Source organism: Bombus bifarius, unplaced genomic scaffold (assembly GCF_011952205.1).
Source record: "Bombus bifarius isolate JDL3187 unplaced genomic scaffold, Bbif_JDL3187 scf7180000007979, whole genome shotgun sequence".
In the NCBI taxonomy this organism is placed as follows: domain Eukaryota; kingdom Metazoa; phylum Arthropoda; class Insecta; order Hymenoptera; family Apidae; genus Bombus; species Bombus bifarius.
The window spans coordinates 2,577,819-2,596,812 of record NW_022884364.1 but is presented as its reverse complement, the minus strand read 5'-3'; the positions used below and the strand labels follow the sequence as shown (position 1 = coordinate 2,596,812).

Here is an 18,994-nt window from a genome sequence, read left to right as displayed (position 1 = left end):
TCTGTATTAATAAACGAGCACGTGCTTTGACATACATTGAACGCGAGGTTTAAAATCCAATTTATACAATTTCGATTATAATTACTTAAGGCGCTGTCCAACTCTATTAAAAAGCAATTTACTCACTTTCCATGGCTTCCTGTTTATGGTTAATGGAACTGGGAAAAATTACAAATGTTTGTCATCGAGTTTACTAAATTACCAATTACAAAATAAGGACAGTATAAAATGCAATTTCAAAGTCTGGGAACGAGTTAAAATTTTGTCTTAGAGAAAACGTTATCGAGTTAGGCAAAGTTAATTGCCGGACGTTATCGTTCTTCCGCCCGTGGTATCGACTTTATTACTTAGAATTATAGTCACACCTCTGGCCATTATTAAACATTAACGGACTGTCTGTACGAGCTCTTAAGCCGGTTTAAGGACTGCATTTACAGCACGTGATAAGACTTTCACAGTACGCGATGCTCGGAATAACAGATATTTTATAGAAGAGCTTCAACCAAGTTCGCAACGAAGCTTCGTATGTTATAAGCTTAAATTTTTCATTTTGTCTGCGTCGCTATACCTATGTGCTACTTGATATATATTGCACTATAGAATCGATATACGACGCAACATTTCATGCGTATTCAAAGCTAAACGAAGCTCTGGAAGTTATTGCAACGAGTACGCCAACGCTTTATTATAGGCAGACCATATCTACTTACGTGTTCTCTGTATCTTTGTAATTACCTGTTCATTATTTGTTCATACACCTTGATACAAATATTTTTCTCGTTAAATTCTTAAAATTTGCAGCAGTATGCGATATCACGGTATAGGACAAATAACAGTGAAATCGTTATTTTCACCCATTTACAAGCTAAACCAGCAGACATTGTATTCGAAGAACAGTCTAAGTTCGTCTAAGAAACAGTATAAGATTCCGCAAAGAAACAAAGACAAACGAGAAAATCACGAAGACGCGCCGCGAAGATATTATAACACGTTGGATCCAAGACACAAGGTTAGACGGACGGACTTTAACATCTAACCATTTGAATGCCAACTGGAACGGTTATGCACGAAGATAATCGATCATCTCGTCTGCACCACAACAAACGACAGCAGGCGAGCCGATGTCGCGAAAAGCGGCCAACGTCGAGGGCGCGAACCGGTTGGTTGACCGTTTATAGATTATCGATTCGGCCAGGGTGACGAACAAAAGCCACTTGCCGATGAATAGCTGAAACTTTGCCCGTTAAAATGCTTATTCGTGGTGCCCATCGTGGCAAGGCGCGGACCACGGATAATACGTACCCGAGACGAACGATAAGATCCAATTTCCAACAAGCTGTGAACGCTCAATTAAGATTCCTCAGCGGTTGATCCAAGGGGAATGTCGTAAACGGCGGAGATCGTCGAAGGGATTTAACTACTTGAAACGCTGAACATTTTATTCGAAGCTTTTACTTGGCTTTAGATTGCGTTTCATTCCTACTACAATTTTCGATAAAACATTTAGATAGCGAATTATTAAGCTTGGTTTTAAAAGTTTTAAACTTGGAACTTATTTAAGAAAAGATTCTTCCATCAGAATCCATGCATAGCTGGCTTTCCAGTTATATATAAACTCCCTATCGACCTAGTGAACTATAGGCTACCTTTTCGTTTTTTTCGTCTTCCGGGAGTTTACATTAGCGCGTTATTGCGCGGATATCGCGTAAGGTAGAGTGCCGCTAGATCACAGGAACGAACGAACGAACAAATGATTCTGTCGGTACGACAAGCTACGGTTGTGCAGCTCGTTGAAAATCGAGGTAACGAGTCGCACACACCGGTCTTTCTCTCTCCCTCCATTCGTCTCCGTACATGCTCTATTCCCCCGCTTCCATTCCGACCTCGTTTCTTGCTGCAACGTTGGCTGCTGTAACGCTTTTGGCTTAGTCGTCGGCCGGAAATGTGCAGACCAGTTCGACCCATCTAAGTATTGCACCGTTGCGCTATTAGAGGCTAGCCCGTATTGGAAGTATTCTGCGCCGCGAGACATGGGAAACTGGGCCATTGTGTACATACAATAATTGTACGTACGTTCTGTTCCTGAGCGATAATTTTTTCCCTTTTTCTTACGAGACTTCTTTTGAAAAGTGTTCACAGCGCTGGATGCAACTCTTAATTGGAAAGTTTCTGCGGAATTGGTATCAATAACGGTTTTCCTCGAAGCTATGAAAAATACGACAGGATATAGATTGGCTGGTAATAACAAAAAGAAAAAAAAAACAAGAGATAAAGTATCGAAGAAATGTCCAAATGACTGTAGGATCAATGGTAATTTTTGGATGCAACCCGCAGGTTGTAATTTACCCTGGCAAACAATCTGCTGGGAGCAAGGCGCGTCAGCGCAACAGCGAAATTGGTTGAAGTTGAATCTTAATTACTTTGCGACTAAATCGTTTCCCGGGCTGAAAACATGCTCGCAACAATCGGTCAGATTTTCGACCGTTGTCTCTACCTCTGTGGCTCGAAATTTCTTCGTTACCACGAAACTACTCCAATTTATTCTTTGAAAATATTATCGTTAAAGCGATCGATCGATTTCCTATATTAATATCCATTTGAGTTTCCATGATAATTCGAAGAAAAGCGGTATACCGACCAGAAGGTGGTGGACAGAGAAGAATAGCAGAAACAGAGTGATATAGGAAAGCAGAGTATTATACGCAATAAAGGGGAAACAAGAGAGCAACGTCAGACACACTTAACGTCGGAACTTTTTGCCAACGGCAGAGCCCATCCTTCTCCTTACTGGCACAGAGACGAGAAGAATGAAAGGGCAAGAAGGGACAGCGATAAATCCACAAGCGGGGTTTTAAAACGTTCGCGGGACGCCTGTAAAACAGACACTGTGGCCCCACAGCGAAACGAAGCTGGACCGGGTAAGAATTATTTCTGCCTCTTGGTTAAATTATTCCATACATCCTTCATCTTCCAAATGGAAACGAGAACCTCCGCAAAACGAATTTTTTACTTTTATTTCCACCAACAAGAGAAAAAATAGCAAGAAATACAACGCTTTATTCCATCGAATTTATATCATTTTCACGAAGAATTAAAGAAAATATCATTCGTATCGATTTACATATTTGGCGATTGTCGCCATGCTTTCGAGGTAGACAACCAAGGAAACCATACTGGTAGTCTAGTATAATTCACATGGAACGGGCGCATAATTGAAAGAATAAAGAGCGTTGTTGGAGTTAACGGATATCAATGGTGGAAATGGCCTGGAGCGAGCGCACGTCCGCGTAACGTCCAACGATCCTTTATGCACGCCAGAATTATCCGGCGGGCTTGATTGAAAAATCAGCGCCGCGAGTCGCTTTTGCGCGAATAATTTCGCATTTGCTCACGCACTAGCCTGGCTCTTGTCCCTGCGGAGGGCTCTCGAGTACAGCGTTAATTCGCGGAACAATGACCACGTACCGCAAACAAAACAGCTGCCCGCTAATGTATCACGCTCGATTCGCGATGCCGGTACTTTGTAATTCCTGCGTTTGTTTTTCTCTGAACTCCAGCCTGAATAGAGGATTCGATTTACGGCAAATTAACGGCTGTTCATTGTGCGTGGGGATCGCGCGTGCTATCAATAGAGATACGTTGTAGAAATTTATTCAATTCCGCAAGCCCGCCGAATAATTGTTATTTCGATAAAGCGAGATTCCAAAGGAAAAAAGAGCGCCGGTGGTTAAAGTAGAATTTGCACCGTTATGGAAGGGAGTTTATGGGCCGCTCTGCCCTTTGGAAATTTTGCGATGCTCGATTTCGGAGCTCGAATTTCGATGTTGGGGGATGAACTAACAAAGAACGCTGCAGGCTGCGATTACCTACAGAGTTTTCGAACAACTTTCGCAACCTACTGTGAATTTCTGAAATAAATGTAAAATAATGTATGAGACTAATTGACTACAATGAAAGAGAATAATTGATTGAGTGTAACAAATGGATATGATATTAACAAATGTGTGAAGTAAAAGCTTCTTCGGGAATTAGAGTACCGAGTAATGGAACAGCGATGTAATACGGTTGGAAAAATTGTTTGTTTTTCAGAAGTTTAATTAGTTCAGATGATCGATAGCTTGGTTTTAAAACTCGATTCCAATATGAATTTACTTTCGATTGCGCAAAGATTTTGCTCGCGGCTGGGTCACGAGAAAAAAAGCGATTATTTAAATCGATGTTGCTCGATGGCTAAGACAGCGGCAGCAACAACAAAGACAAGCCTTCGGATCTGCCCGAGGCGTCGCGAAAGTGGAAGCTCAGACTCTCTAATCGCCTTTCAAAGTACAGAGATGAAATCTCGATCGATGGATTAAGTGGAATCGACGCCTCAGGCGTTCAGCGGCAAAGAAAAATCGGGAAAGAAGAGGAAGCATTTTTCAACGTGAATGAAATGCGAAATACTCAACGAATTATATTCCCTATTGTCATTCACGAGGCAGTGGCTTCTATTCAGAATAAAAATTCCGCCGATATGAAACCTGACTGTACTTGGCACACTTAGCGAATCGTATTTTCGAAAACATCTTGCGACGAAAGCCTGCAGAATATCGAATGGCTCTTTTTCCTCGAGTTTCAGGCGGTGTAGGTTTCATTTTAAACTTTTCCCGAGTTTAAGGACCTTGTTGAAACATTGGAAAGATATCTTGTAACTTTTGATTACTCGTACGCGTAACGATCTTTACGCCGACGAGAAATAATCTTTTGTGATTGAATAATAAAAGTAGGGTCAAAAATAGCCAAAGGGAAATGGCTAGGTAAACCAAAAACAATTGAAAATGAGATGGCGTCACCATGGGCTAGTTACGAAAGCCCCGGCAGCTACTTAACGTTACAGCTACTCTCAGCTTAGCGTTGCGCTGCAAGCAAAATAGCTTTTTGCCAAGTTTCCTTACGAGACTCATAGTGGCGTGGTTGGGATACGTCCAGCTTGCTACGATCATCGCTGCGCGCTTCGTTGAACATTAAACACACGACGCAATCCTGTGGAGTTCCTTCGGCAATTTGGGTTAAATAATGTAACAAAATTGGTAAACTTGATTACTGGAACTCAGCGCGTAGATGGATCCCTGATGTTATGTTAATAAATAACGACGCATTGAGAAATAGAAAGAAAAACTGTTACAAAGAGACATGGTTAGTTTCTTTTATCTCTTGGTACTTCTTTTATCTATATAGCGATAAAAACAAAGAAAGAAATTGGAAAAAGAATCTCGCAATTTCTTTTCTATTTCACGATTGCCCCCGAGAGGAAAACCTCTGCAATTTCCTCGGTCAAATCGAAAATTCGATGAACAATTTCCACAAGACTTTTTTATTGTTCTTTGACCGAATGTTAGTGAAGCGTAACAAAGAGAAATCATCTTCCGGTGGACTTTCAGTTAGCAATTAAGAGAAATTACAAGCTGATAAACAGGGTAAGTGGTAATAAAGTAGTTTTCCCAAGAATTCCGCATCTTGGGACGGTGGTCACGTCCCTTCGGTGAGTCCGTGGGCAAAGGACGAGTCCGAATGCGGTGCAACGGGTTACACTAGTCCCGAGAGATCGGGCATTAAGTAGCTATGGCTAGCAGGCGAACGAACTACGGCCTTGTCGCCTTGTTTTCCCATCTCCCAACGGGCCCATGCAAGATTAATCGGTGGTCGTTTAAGCTAATTCGTGGCTGACCAGCCGGCAGTTTTTTCGTTTATTTTAACTTGCTTTGGGCGACACCTAACGGAATGTAGAATTTATCGCTAACAGCGATATTTACCAGCAAATTATGTAATCTGAAGGAAAATAGGCATTTCCGTTGCAAGAATCGTAATGAAATTTCGCGTGAGTTCGATTCGAGAACAGAGTGAATCATGCCGATCACAGGAAGTATCGATCTTCACCGAGCGTCCTTCCAAGGCGACGAACGGTGGTGCAGTAATAAGAGACGATAATAGTCATTGTTATTTCATTAGAGGAGAGAGTAACGAGTACGGCAGGCGGATTTTATTGTCTTCCTTTTAAGCCACGGCACGTTTTACGAGATTAACGAGAAAGAGCATCGTCGCCGGCAGTAACCGAGCTATTGTTGAATCACGCCGCAGCCCTTACAGCTTAGAGCATCGCTATGCCCTCACGCGTACCGCCAATTATTGCGTCGTTAAACCCTTTGTTAACGATTCGAACCTCTCTCGTCCTTCGATCGCTTGTTCCATCGGAATTTTGTGCAGTTTTCGATCCATTACTATACAATTAGTGACGCAAAATCATTCTCGATTTTAAGATAATCTTAATAGTAATATAGAATTTAAATCGCTTGCAATTTATTCACTTTCGTAAAGTAGCGTAGCGAGTTGTGACGACCGCCGTGGACAATGTCAAAGCCAATGCGTATTGCGGTAAAAAATTGATTAAATATCGTAGAAAGATTCTCAAATCTTGAACATCAGAAAATATAAAATATTTCCACACGATTGTACGTTATTTACGACTCACACCGAACGAAGGGACAATCCTGGTATCGTTCGTAGTGCCTGGTTCACGCAACGAGTACTCTACAGCCACAAGACTCGTAAAACCGACAAACGTGCTGGTGTAGAAAGCGCGACACGGTCGGGAAACGCGTTAATCGCAACAGTCGAGATCAAGACTTCCCCGGAGGAAACGTTTCGGTACGCGATTTAACGCCGCCGCAATTATTTTCGTCGTGGTCGCGGTAAGCCTGCGTATAAACCAACAGCTGCGGCGTTCGCTGGGGATCAAGGCCGAAACAGAGGGGAAAACTGGATAGAAAACGGCGAGAATGGACAAAGACAGGAACGGGAAGCGGCCGAGGCGGCGGAAAGAGAAAGAAGGCCCGTGCAAAGAATTCCTTCGCGACCTTTTTTCACAGCGTCCACCATTTCCGGCTTGTCCCGCGGCGATTTCATTCGACCATTCGCCGGTCTACCTGGCCCGCTGGAAAGTCTTTTTTAATGACTGTTCCCGGCTCGAGAGAACTCCTAAGACTCGAAGCGAGTAGGAACCATTACGGTCAGGAATATAATCTTTTTTCCTGCAAATTTTCTCCGTTCGCGCGCTACGCTACCCTGGTCGACGCCTTATGCCCTCCTTCTTCCACCCCTTTCCACGCGACCTAGCCGTAATTCAAAAAGTTTGGTCGGATTAAAAATGTGACCAAACTCGAGCGGCACTCCAGGTCTTTGTCTCTTCCTTCCCCAGTGCTTTTCATACAGAGTGACACAAAAGTAATGCAACCCTAAGTTTCAAAGATAAAAAGAGAAAGTATAATATAAAGAACGGTAGAAAAATTTTGTGGAGCGCAGTGTTCCTTTAACGCTTGAAGTAAACTATGTCGCAGGTCAAACATTTTATTACCCTTGGCTGAAAAACAAGCGATAGAAACAAATTTGACTAGAGAAACGCGCGCGTCAACGATTCACCAGAATCTAACTTTCCAGTGGGATAAGAATTCCTTTTCGGGTACGCATAACCGGCTGGGAAAGGAAGAGAACGGCCGGAACGACGTAATAAATCGTCGAGTGGTTGCTCTGAAGAAGAGCTCCTAGCAAGGAGATTGCGCGCCCGAGGCGTGCAGATATCGCGATGAGCTTCGTGTAATCATAAAACTCGTCGAAGGCGACGCGCGCGCTGTTACGTGCTGCGATACGTTGTAAAGGACGCTTCGTTAACGAAGAACGACGAAGAGATTAAAGTCAACGAAGGAAAATGGTACACGCTTTGAAAAAGCAAAGTAGCTTAATCTGTGTATATCTGTGTATATTATAATGTGTTGAAGTAATTATTTCAAGAAAAACTCCACACCTTTTCTTTTGTATATCCGTGACCTGGAGACCGCTGTTACGAAGAGAATAGAATTTAGTGAAAAGAATCCAAAATAAGAAGAGGCTCATATTATTGTGCCCTTGAATATAATTTTTGTTTTGGATTACAAGATCTAGAAACAAAAGAGCTATAAGTATATTTCTATTGTTGTTTCTTGTAGCTTTCAGCTAGAGCTACACACCAAGGTTAACTTTTTGGTAATGTCCTTTGTTATAAATATATGAACGTGCTCTCTATCGTTCTTCCTATTGTATTCTAACACTGAAAGAGTGAGGATCTGGATTAGCATACACTACATCTATACTTATACTTATTTCAATATATTTTTTTTATTACAAATTCATCCACTCGTTCCGCCATCAGTCAACCACAACATAATGCAAGGATAGAAGGTCGTTCTATATCGTGGTTGTATTTTTTAAACTTTTTCTTTCTCAAATTTATATAATTTGAGATATTTAGAATGCAATTATTTGAAGATTTCTATTTCGATAACGGAACGACTCGTGACGACGTATCGCGTCTCTTACACGCAAGCAATAACCATTCATCGACTGTTATAAAATCAATAAGCTGGCATCGTTGGTCGCGTGTTTAGCCTTTATCCTATTTAAAAATGTTGTTACATGTGACAGCTCGACGAAGCCTGAACTTTCAAGGCTATTATACGATCGGTTATATTATAACAGATACGGCAAGCTTGACATTTAAGTTCTTCAACTTGAATAATTGCTGTGGCTTGCTGAATCAATTATGCTGTTGAAGAATATATTTAACTATTGTTACGCGTGGAAAATCACGAATAGATATTTTGCTCCTTTCTCGAAGAAGCACCAAAACTTCGCAAGCTGGATTAGTGGCGGTTAAGTCGCGGAAATTAACTGCTATTAGTAACGGAGGACGGGAAACTGAACGATTCCGCAAGAACTTTAGAATGTATAGTTCTTGGGCCAAGAATGCCAGCCAGCTATAAATTTCGATCTGATATTAATTCTCAGGAAGAAGACTTTTGGAGCGTCGTTTATTTGAGGTAACCTCTATGTAGAATATAGTAAATGTGGTTGAAGAAAGCAAACAGAAATGGTGGTGACACATATAGTTGAACAGATAACACATTTCATTCTCTTCCTTACTAAAATTACGAACAAAGAGAAAGAAACGTAGCTCAAATGAAAATTTTGATCGAACACTCGTACCAATTTTAGCTACGCAGCAAACGCATCGAAATACGTGATTCACCCTCAAACCATCGATAAATCAGTTTTCGAGTGGAGTAACGTGAGCAATCCTTGCGTCAACCCGTTAATCTTTCGGTAGTGATAAATCATCGTGCACCTCCACGCTGCTTACGATCAATTTCTGGCGACGCTCAAGTTGCGCTTATTATTTTCCAGTTAGCTCGTGTAACGTGCCCCAGAAACGACAACAACTTCTTCGTCATGATCAAGCCGCCACTTTCACGTAAGCCGGTCCTTCTGCAATATCAGACTCTTGTAGGTCGCGTAATCCCTTTAGTATGCGCGCCGTTTCATGTTGTCGACGCGATAAGTATACTCTCATAGTTTGGCTCTTTTAATACGTGTATACACGTTTCATTTATCGCGAACAAGTTTTCTAAGGTATATCAATATCACCGATTTATTCTAGTAACCCAGAAAGTATAAAAACGAAGGAAGAAGTAATCGGTTAATTAGATCCATAAAATTTTGCCGAGGATTCGCAAGTTCAGCAAGACCAATACCTCGTAAAACACGATTCTCTCTGAAATATATAAAAAAATGTAGAACGCGAGAGGAAAGGCTAATCGAGCTTAATAGTTCGTGCCACGAAACCGTATATTCTTTAGAAAGATAAGTTCAGAGGTTTGACGTGTAAGCTGACTTCTAAAGCACTTTGGTGGTGGAAAGACAACAACGTCGACGTCTCGGAATACCTTAATCTGTCGATAATTCCGTGTCAAACCGAATATCGCTAGCTAAAGAAGTTTGTCTAGCAGCGACACGTCCACTCTTTTCTCTCGCGGATTTACGAGGTTGAAACCTTCGGGCGCATTATTCCTCGGGTTTTTTGCGTTGATTGTGATTAATGGTCGATCGAATTCTTTTGGAAAGAGAATGCTTCTCGCCTGCATCTTATACATATAATCAGATTATTTCTGCACGTTAATAAATTATAATAGAAAAAGCACTCTGGAAACTATCGGTTTTCGGTTTTGCATCGCACACCCTTTAAACAACTTCCTTAAATAAACGAATCGTGCGCATTTGAAAAGTAGGCTAGCTGTTCCTGCCATTTGCCGGTTCGCGCAGTTAGGTGTTCGACCAATTTAAATATTTATCTGTCCGATACTCTTTTCACGCTTTCAGCTACGACCGGTTCTCCTAGTGAAATCCATTACAGACTATTCACCTCCAATTCTGCAGCTGACAGCTCCATCAAGCCTCGTTGGATGATTGGCCCATGGAGAGTCTTGCTCGGCAAGAGAAGCATCTCGACTGGAATTCACACGATTTACAATGCCTTTCAATTATTCCTTAGATACACATGCCTGTAACTCTATAATTGACATTTTCTTGTATAGTTCGTTGTTTCCAAAAAATTATTTATTGCACCGACATAATGTCTTTTCTTATCCATCATGTTTTTTACCGTAGTTTTGCATTCCTATAGCTCGGCTTAACAAAATATATTCCTGAATCACAATGCCAGTAATACAAGAAATCAAGGCGAGAGTTTATCGCGAAACGTCACCGGTTAATATCATAATGGGTGGTCGAGGAATTAGGCAACGTACCTAGGAAGACTCTCGGCTGCAGACGATAATAACTTCCTGAATTTTCCGCCCATTGTCGGGAAATGTTGCAACTTGTTCGATAACTATTCCGGCTTTTGCAGTAAACGCGACCCAACCTCTTTAACAGCGTCTCTTGCAATCTCAAGTTTCGTTACACAATACAAACGAGAACTGCTTTTGATATCAGAACGAAAAATTATCTATCATCGGACGTTTTAATTCCTTTTTTGATAATTGGCAAAATTATTGACGGTGTAATAAGATATTGATCGCCAGGCGTGGAGGATTAAATAAAGTATGATGCTTCCAAGGAACGTATAAACGGGAATCTTTCGCTATTTCACGTTCAGGTGAGATATAACGCTGACAAGAAACGAAATGTGGGCGGAGGGCGAAACGTTCGCTGCATTGGCATCCATAAATCATCATGCTGGCATGTTTAATGCATGTTTTTCAATTGTTTCAGAGGTCACGTATTCGCGCGGCTATTCCTTCGACGCGATCGATTTACGGTTGCCACTGTATTGTTCGAATTGCGGACATCGTTATCGGGTTTGATGCTTTTCCGGTATCCTTTTGATCTGCGTACGAGGAAGCACGTGAGCTTCCAAAAAATGCTGCACAGGTCGAATGAAATTTATGATACTGCGATGAACGGTGAATGTTCTCCAGTATTTCATAATCTAGAAGACTGGTCATCGATCATCCATCAAGAGTTCTCTTGTGTTTGTCATTTGAAACCGAGTTAAAAGCGTTTGATATTCATGATTAAAATGCAAAAATATATGTTAATCTCACGTTAAAATCTGCTAACATAAGAAAAGTTTATCTTCTACATTTTCCTACTATTTTTCTTTCGTATTTGTACTCGACAGGGGAAATATGAGAAATTATTCCGCGAATATAACGAAACTTTAGGACGTTTCATATTTTGCAAGTGAAGTTTTCTCCGCGTACCATGCACATTCGTTAACTGTGTCTGACCAGCATCGATCCAATTCTATTTACAGCGCTCGGCATTTTAATATTGTATCGCTTCGTCGCATTAATCTCTGTTTTATTTATTTAGACGTTATCGAGCAAGTTTTGTAAGATAAATTCATTCATGATGAAAATACTCATAACTCATCCTGATCTTTTTAAAATGTTAGCCTCAACTTGTACAATATTTCTCTCTTTTCAATCGTAGTAACGTACAAACTTCAACTGAAATATTAATATTCATTGCCGAAATTCCGGCACCCTGATAAGAAGCACTACGGTTGGCTGCTTTCTTTAAATTTTCCAGCCACATTGGCGAAAACAGGAGACAAAAATTCCGCGAAGTTTACCCTCGGCAAATCTATTATCCGGATGATCCGATATATAGCGACGCGCAACAGGATTCCCGCCTAGCCCCAACACTTTGCCCAGCAACGTCAAAAGGAGCAACGTTATTCCTTTGGAACGAGTTCTCCCCGTCGAAATTGAAAAGTCCTACCACAACTTCGACTCGCGGAGGCACATGTTTTCTTTGCCTCTCTTGCTTCGATGTTATTCCCTGAATTCCATCCGATCGTGATCCCTAAAATACCGTTACGTTTCCTCTCTATTTCTGACCGCGAGACGAACACCGGAAACGTGCTATCACATCTTCAGGGTGAGCAAGAAGAAAAGGATATGACAGATAATATTTTCGCAAAGCTTTTTAGTCGTAAAACAGATGCCATAAATCGTTCCATTGCCTACCATAAATACCACAATATACTACACACGGCATATCAAAATATATAGAAAGACAAGCTTCGTGCTTACAATTCCTAAGGAATCAAAGAGTAAGACCTCAATTACTGCTTTTTGGATAATGCAGTTTACGTTGAAATTACATTCTAGAAATATTTTTTCATAAAGGCAACCACACGCTCCCTAGATCCTAACCTTTCCAACCTGCCAAGCATTTACGCGATGCAGGCTGAAGTGGACCTATTTTTCTTAGGTCAGCACAACGCGTGGCGTGCAACCGGCGTGTAACGTGCCAAAAAATGCAAAGCTCAACGACGCTACGCGGTTAGAGCGCAAAGTGGTAAGACGTCGTCTGCCTCTGTTAGTGTCGTTTCTCTCTTTGTTCCTCTAATTTCCTACACTGGCAGATAAATGAAGGCTGAATTAGTGCTCTGCTAAATAGTAGCGTTGGTTCGTGTACCTTCAAAAGCCGCACGCGTACAAGAGTCAGCGCTTTAATTAAATTTCATAATTAGTTGTGGCGTGTAAGATCGTTTACGAGGTTGACCACGCCTTCATCTTTACACTCATCAGCCGTCATGCACCTCGATGATTGCATCTATAAAATCCGCATGCCGACCAATTTTATCATTCGATTACCGAGACTCGCAGTTCTTTCTAACCAAAGGATATCGTATGAATTATGATCGATCAGTCTACTTGACGATGTCAAAAATTATATACTCGATTACACAGTATTCAATTAAATCTTTCTTACTAACTTAAAGAATCTTTCCTATATTTAAATTCCAATACACCAAAGTATTCTGTATTTCGAAGGATTTATACAATTCTTTATTATACATGACCAAAGAATCGATTGAACAGCTGTAGAATCCTTAGCAAGAATCGAGCAATCGTTTCCCCGGCGAACGCCAGAAGGAAACGCGAAACGTTGCTGTGAATTAGCATAACAAGATTCTACGGTGTACGTAATGCGGCAACGCCACGGACTTGCCACAGATTTGCATGGTCCATTTAAATACAATTTCTCTTCCTCGATCAAGAAATTACGTGAATACGCGAGCGCAACCTTCCCCTTTGGATGTGTTGCGCGCCGCAACGTCGAGGCGGATTAAAGGGGCTTGCATTAAAGCCGCCTTCCAAAGAAAAACTCAACGATTCTCCATCGTTCCCTCCGCTTTACGTGCCCTCTCTCTTTCTCCCTTGTCTTGTATCTCGCGTGCCATGCTAATTAATTCTGCTTGTATATTAATCGTACTATCTGGACTATCGCGCAACATCCTGTTGCCTTTCCCCTCCCTCTGCCGTGAACATGACGGACATTAGGTTAGTCAACCCTATATCCCTTTCTGTTTTCATAACAGAACCAATTTACATAAGATTAAAAATTGATCGAGCAGCCTTTCGTCACAAGAAGAGATTTTAATTAACAACGGAATTAACCTTGTCGCGATTATCTGTTGTCGCAAGATTGAGTCATATCGAAGGAAAACTTTAAGTATTTCTATTGAATAATAGTTAGAAATTGCATTAAATTTTATAAAACGTGTTATAGGAGATAACGAAGCGTGGTACGCAAACTCTGAACTAGTGAACGAAATTATACAAATAAAAATTATAGCTCTGATAACGTATAAATGTGGCCGTACATTTTTAAGTAGTATAGGACCGTGTATACTCAGACGCCCTATTCAAAAGCTCTTCCAACAATTTCACACGCAATTACGTATCTCTCGTTGGAAAATTACATTCTGCCTCGCCGACTATATTGATTACCGAATCTCTGAGGCTTCTTGGAATCAAAGAAAAAGAGCCAACGGATCCCTGAAATTTCCGGTGGCCAGTGTTGTTCATAGTGAAAAGTAAACGGCGCTGTTTCCCTGGTAAGGAATCCAACGTCAGGATGGCAAAGGCACTTCGCTGTGAAAGGTTCGCGTCGTTTTTCACTCCAGTAGCCGGTAAGCGATAAGCGAAGCTGGGAGAAACGCCGTGGAAGATAGAAACCGCCTGGCGAATCCTACGAAACAAATGCCCGGAACGTGTTGGCTTCCACGTGTGTATATATACATAGATACACACCGGACCAGCGCGTTTTCGGCCAGTTGAAGCGATCTGCAAACACGTATCGTACCGAGGATTACGTGTAAGTATCGTGAACGGTAAAAATAAGCGGGTAGGAGCGGAATTGAACAGAATAGTTTCGGCATGGCGCAACCTCGACGGGCCAGCGTTTGCGCATTGGCGCGCGCGCGCCCTCGTGAATCGACTAACCGGCGAGATTGTCGGTCCACCATTTCAACGGAGATGCAAATGCACTCCTACATTTGTTTTTCAACGAGTTCGGAGACGCTTAGCTAGCGATTTACAGAAGGTACCGAGGCGAAGAATAGATGGATGCTGGGAATAAAACTGACCGTACCTACTGGATTTTATAATAGTCGATATACGTAGTTTGTTCTAGGTTGCTTTTAATTAAGAACTTCGTATAAAAGCTATGAAATAAACTGAAATTGACAGAGGACACGAGCTGTGCCGAAAATTGAAAAGAAACTTGCGTTATTGAATTTTGAAGATATGGAAAATTGTGTTAGTTACGTATTGAGATGAAAACTGATAACTGTACACGTAATAATTCTGTAACAATTCGGTGTATTAACAATCGAGTTATTGGTGAAATACAAAAAATCAGTGGCATGAGGGTTTCGAGCACGAGCAAGATAAGGGGATGAATTGCAATGATGGAGGGGGGGGTAGGGTGATCAGGTGAATTCCACGGTTGCAAAACGATTTATGAGAAGCGAACACCCGGCTGTAAAATAACACTTCCCATTCAAATCGGCAAATTAATGGTCGTTTTCATGGATTCTTTGTTTGCACTGGCCAGACAATGGCTCGCTGCAGGGTTATTATTCTGAAATACTACTATTATATTCAACCGAGTTGAAGCAGAACCCCTGGAACGTACGCGGCCAGCTCTCGTTGATAACTTTTTCCCCATGAACACCACGGGAGCTGAATTAGAAACAGAAGATTTGCTCGCGGATTATTCGACTGATCCTTTTCTAATAACATATCGTTGCGTTATTTTAATGAAATACTTTTAAATGCGAATAATCGAAAAGTTGACACGACATTTCAATATTCCAGAGGTTATAAATGAAATTTCAGACATTTGATTGACGCGTAACCTGTTACTTTTACCGTTTCATTTATCGATTAACTGGTAAAAGTTCAAACTCCTAGAAGCTTAAAAAGTTTATCAGAAATGTCGGAGACTCAACTCTATTCCAGTATTAATTTATTCTTTGTCTCTGTAGCTTCGAGATTTATTTCCGGTTACATTTTTCCCCGAATAAGCATCGTAGAACCAAATGAAAAAGTTAAAGGTAGAAGTGACTGATTGATTATCTCTGATATAATAGTACATCGCAATGATATTCGTTTACGTGCATCAAACAAACGCATATTCATTTCCTAATCGAACACTAATATCCTCGCGAAGGCAAAGAAACTTTTCCCGCTTTTCGTGTTTCTCTTTTTATCCTATCCTGTCTTTTCTGTATCGAAATTAATCCATGTCACTCACCTAGACGCATGAAAATCCTTTGACAACGACAGGGCATCGATGAAAGGCCGTTGAAGAATCGGCGCATATTTCTGCCGTTCGAAAAGGTCCCGTCGCAGTCGTCGAGCACAAAGAGCCGTGCCGTTAGAAATGAAAACGCGAAAAATGGGAGAAAAAGGACGCGCAAATCTGAACATGCCTAGACTAGTCCCCGATTTTTCCATAATAACGATCTACAGACACAACCAGAATTTCAAATATTGCGAACAAAATGTTCAAAGCGAATTATTCTGGTAGTAAATTATACCGTTGGATGCTCGAGCGACCGTCCGAAATCACTCGTAAAAAAGGAGCTAGGGAACTGTTCTCAAATGAATTTCTGCGGAAGGTAAATATATGAATCATACATTCATTCTATTTCCATTCATTTTATTCGGAGTTCCGTGCGTGTCTCGATGAAGTGGTAAAGGCATACACCTGCGCGGCACAAAGAAATCTGTAAACCCTAACCGGAAGCGGACATGGATACTCGAAGGAAGGATACTTCGATCCATCGTGAACCAATGAAAGATGTCTCGATTAGATTGACGAGAAAATCGCGAAATTTTGGATAGTAGCAGATCCGAAGGATGATAAACCAAGCAAAATATTTTCTTCAAAGAAATATCTTTGATACAAGCTAACTCTTTCATCGCGCTACATACTTGGCTGTGCTTAAGATATCTGTAGCGCGACAATATATCTTGAAAGTAGAGCATGCCGAGACTCAAAAGTCATATTCTTTTAGGAAAAGATTTGTTGGTTGTATATATTTTATAATATACTTTATAATGAACAATTCAGAAATGGACATAACGGTAACTTCATATTATAATATTTACAATATACTTCACGTTACTTTTATTTGAAAACGGCTAAAAGAGGGTTATGTTTCACACAACATGCTAGTTTTTTAACAAGATTGTAATTTTTTCTGTAATTCATCAAAAAGTCATTTTCGCAGCGGCTTACTATAGGAATTACGTGTTAAAAATCCCAACTTTGAAGATGAATATATCTACTTCGATAATGATAGACTCTCCAAAAATTGAATCACATATAGATAATATACTAAATGACGTATCTTCAATATCTCAAAGAAAGTGTAAGAAAATTAATCTATGCTACAACTGCCTTAACTAATATACGAGCTAAGGTATGCTCAAAATACATTCTTTCGTATTATGCGACTTAATGTACAATAGTACCGCAGGAAGTAAATGTAATAACAAACAAATTCAATTAACTTTACCTGAATTATAAGCAAATTATAAATATAGAGTACACGAACGGCCACAAAAGTATTAATAACAGATCTCGTACCGATATTCAAAGTGACTTGAAAGACTTGTGTATCTTACCTTGAACCGGTGCGTAAATGTTTAGGTACAGGCAATCCTCGCTCTGGTTCTTTAGGTAGGGCAGCAGCCTTCTCAAGTACTCGACTCTACCCTTCGGCATTTTGTCGGTAAGCTCGGGCAGCCGTTGCGGGCAAACAGGCCCGAATTTATCGGCCACCTTAACGCCGTGCCAAAGCGCACTGCTGACAGGGGGCATAAAACGCAACGAGCCGATCGGCGGCGACGCGTACGGAACGCCACGGTACACCTCGACGCCCTCGAGGTGCCGATCGAGGGTCACGATAACGCCCGATAGTTCCCCATACTTTGTCCTGACGATCCTCGAGCTGAGCTCGGCGCTGGCGGTCGCCAGGATTAGGCCGAGCAGCGCCAGGATCGACGACGTCATCTTCGTTCGCGCCCTTGAAACCCCGTCTCCACGCCTGCTCCCTTTCGCGATCACTCGAGCTCGACCAACGATTTCATTTCCCCCTAGAACTTCTACCCGCCCCCAGAGGCTGGAACGCGCGCGATCGTGCCCACCTCGTCGCCACGAGGACCAGGTGCGCGTCCAGGATGCATCAGTAGGCGATCGGCGTCGAAACGAATTCCACAATGTTCGAAACGTACAACCCAAAGGGTTCGTTTATTCTTTACGACGTTTAATTGCTCCTCGAAGTACATTCACCTCATTCTTAGGCTTTCAGAGTTACCATTAGATGTTATTATCACTGGAAGATGAACGAGTTTGTCAATTCAAACCGAGTCTCTTTTCACGTTCAACGTTGTTTGTCTATCCTTCTGGGAAAACCTGCTGACGACCTTTCATGAGCAGTCAACACACGACCAAAGACATCCCCGAGTCAGCGTTATGAAAGGTAAATACGGCGAGTTCGCGCAGCACACTTTTTTTTCGTCTATTATGCCTGACACGATTTTTTCGATGGTATCTCGAAAATGGTGTCCTAATTGCGTCGACACGACAACACAACTGGATTAAACTTCGAGAAGGGTAGTTCGTCGTTTCAGAGCAATGGCCCAGATCATTTTAAAAATATCGTGAGTGTTACAAAAAGACGATCTCGTTCTTGATAGCATGCTTGATATGGCGGTACAAATAAAAAGCGCTCGCCCTAATGATGCCCAAGAGAAAGCCACGGCTCCGATGTTTACCGGTTCGCTTCATTCTTATGACCTAGCTCGCCAGAGCGAATAGAGGAAGCAAGGCACCGGATGCCGTCGAATTACGTCCACCGTTTTACTGCTCTTCTCTATTCTCTTTCTCTTTCCTTTCCTTTGGACGGACTGCAGCTTCTCAAATTTTCTTCTTCCGCTTTTACGCGGACATCCCCTCTCTGTTTCTCGTATATATTTGTCTTTCACGGAATTGTGCAAAAAGCATTTGGCTATAACTTGGTATAGAATAAAACGTTATTGTTCTAGAAGATCACTATCTAATATGGACATTTCATAATCCGAGCAGCTTCAGTGAACCACCATCCAAAGACACGAACTTCGATCGATCACTAACGGTTGACGAAAATTTCACACCGAATCACTGTCAAACGACGTGTCGTTCCATTGCGTCCTAACCAACAAACTGCCTCGTTCAGACAACTTGCGTCTACATGCACTGTTCACCCCTGCGATCACCTGGTTCACGTCCCTCTTAC

General features: G+C 41.6%; 1 protein-coding gene across 1 annotated transcript in view; it reads right to left on the bottom strand.

Annotated features, from left to right (window-relative positions):
- LOC117204750 (neuroligin-4, X-linked-like) overlaps positions 1-18,994 on the bottom strand; it is a 222,932-nt gene extending 203,938 nt beyond the window's left edge. The window contains exon 1 of the mRNA XM_033442473.1: positions 17,343-18,994. Within this exon, the coding sequence (XP_033298364.1) occupies positions 17,343-17,730 (388 nt within the window). The 5' untranslated portion in view covers positions 17,731-18,994. The remainder of the gene's footprint in view (positions 1-17,342) is intronic.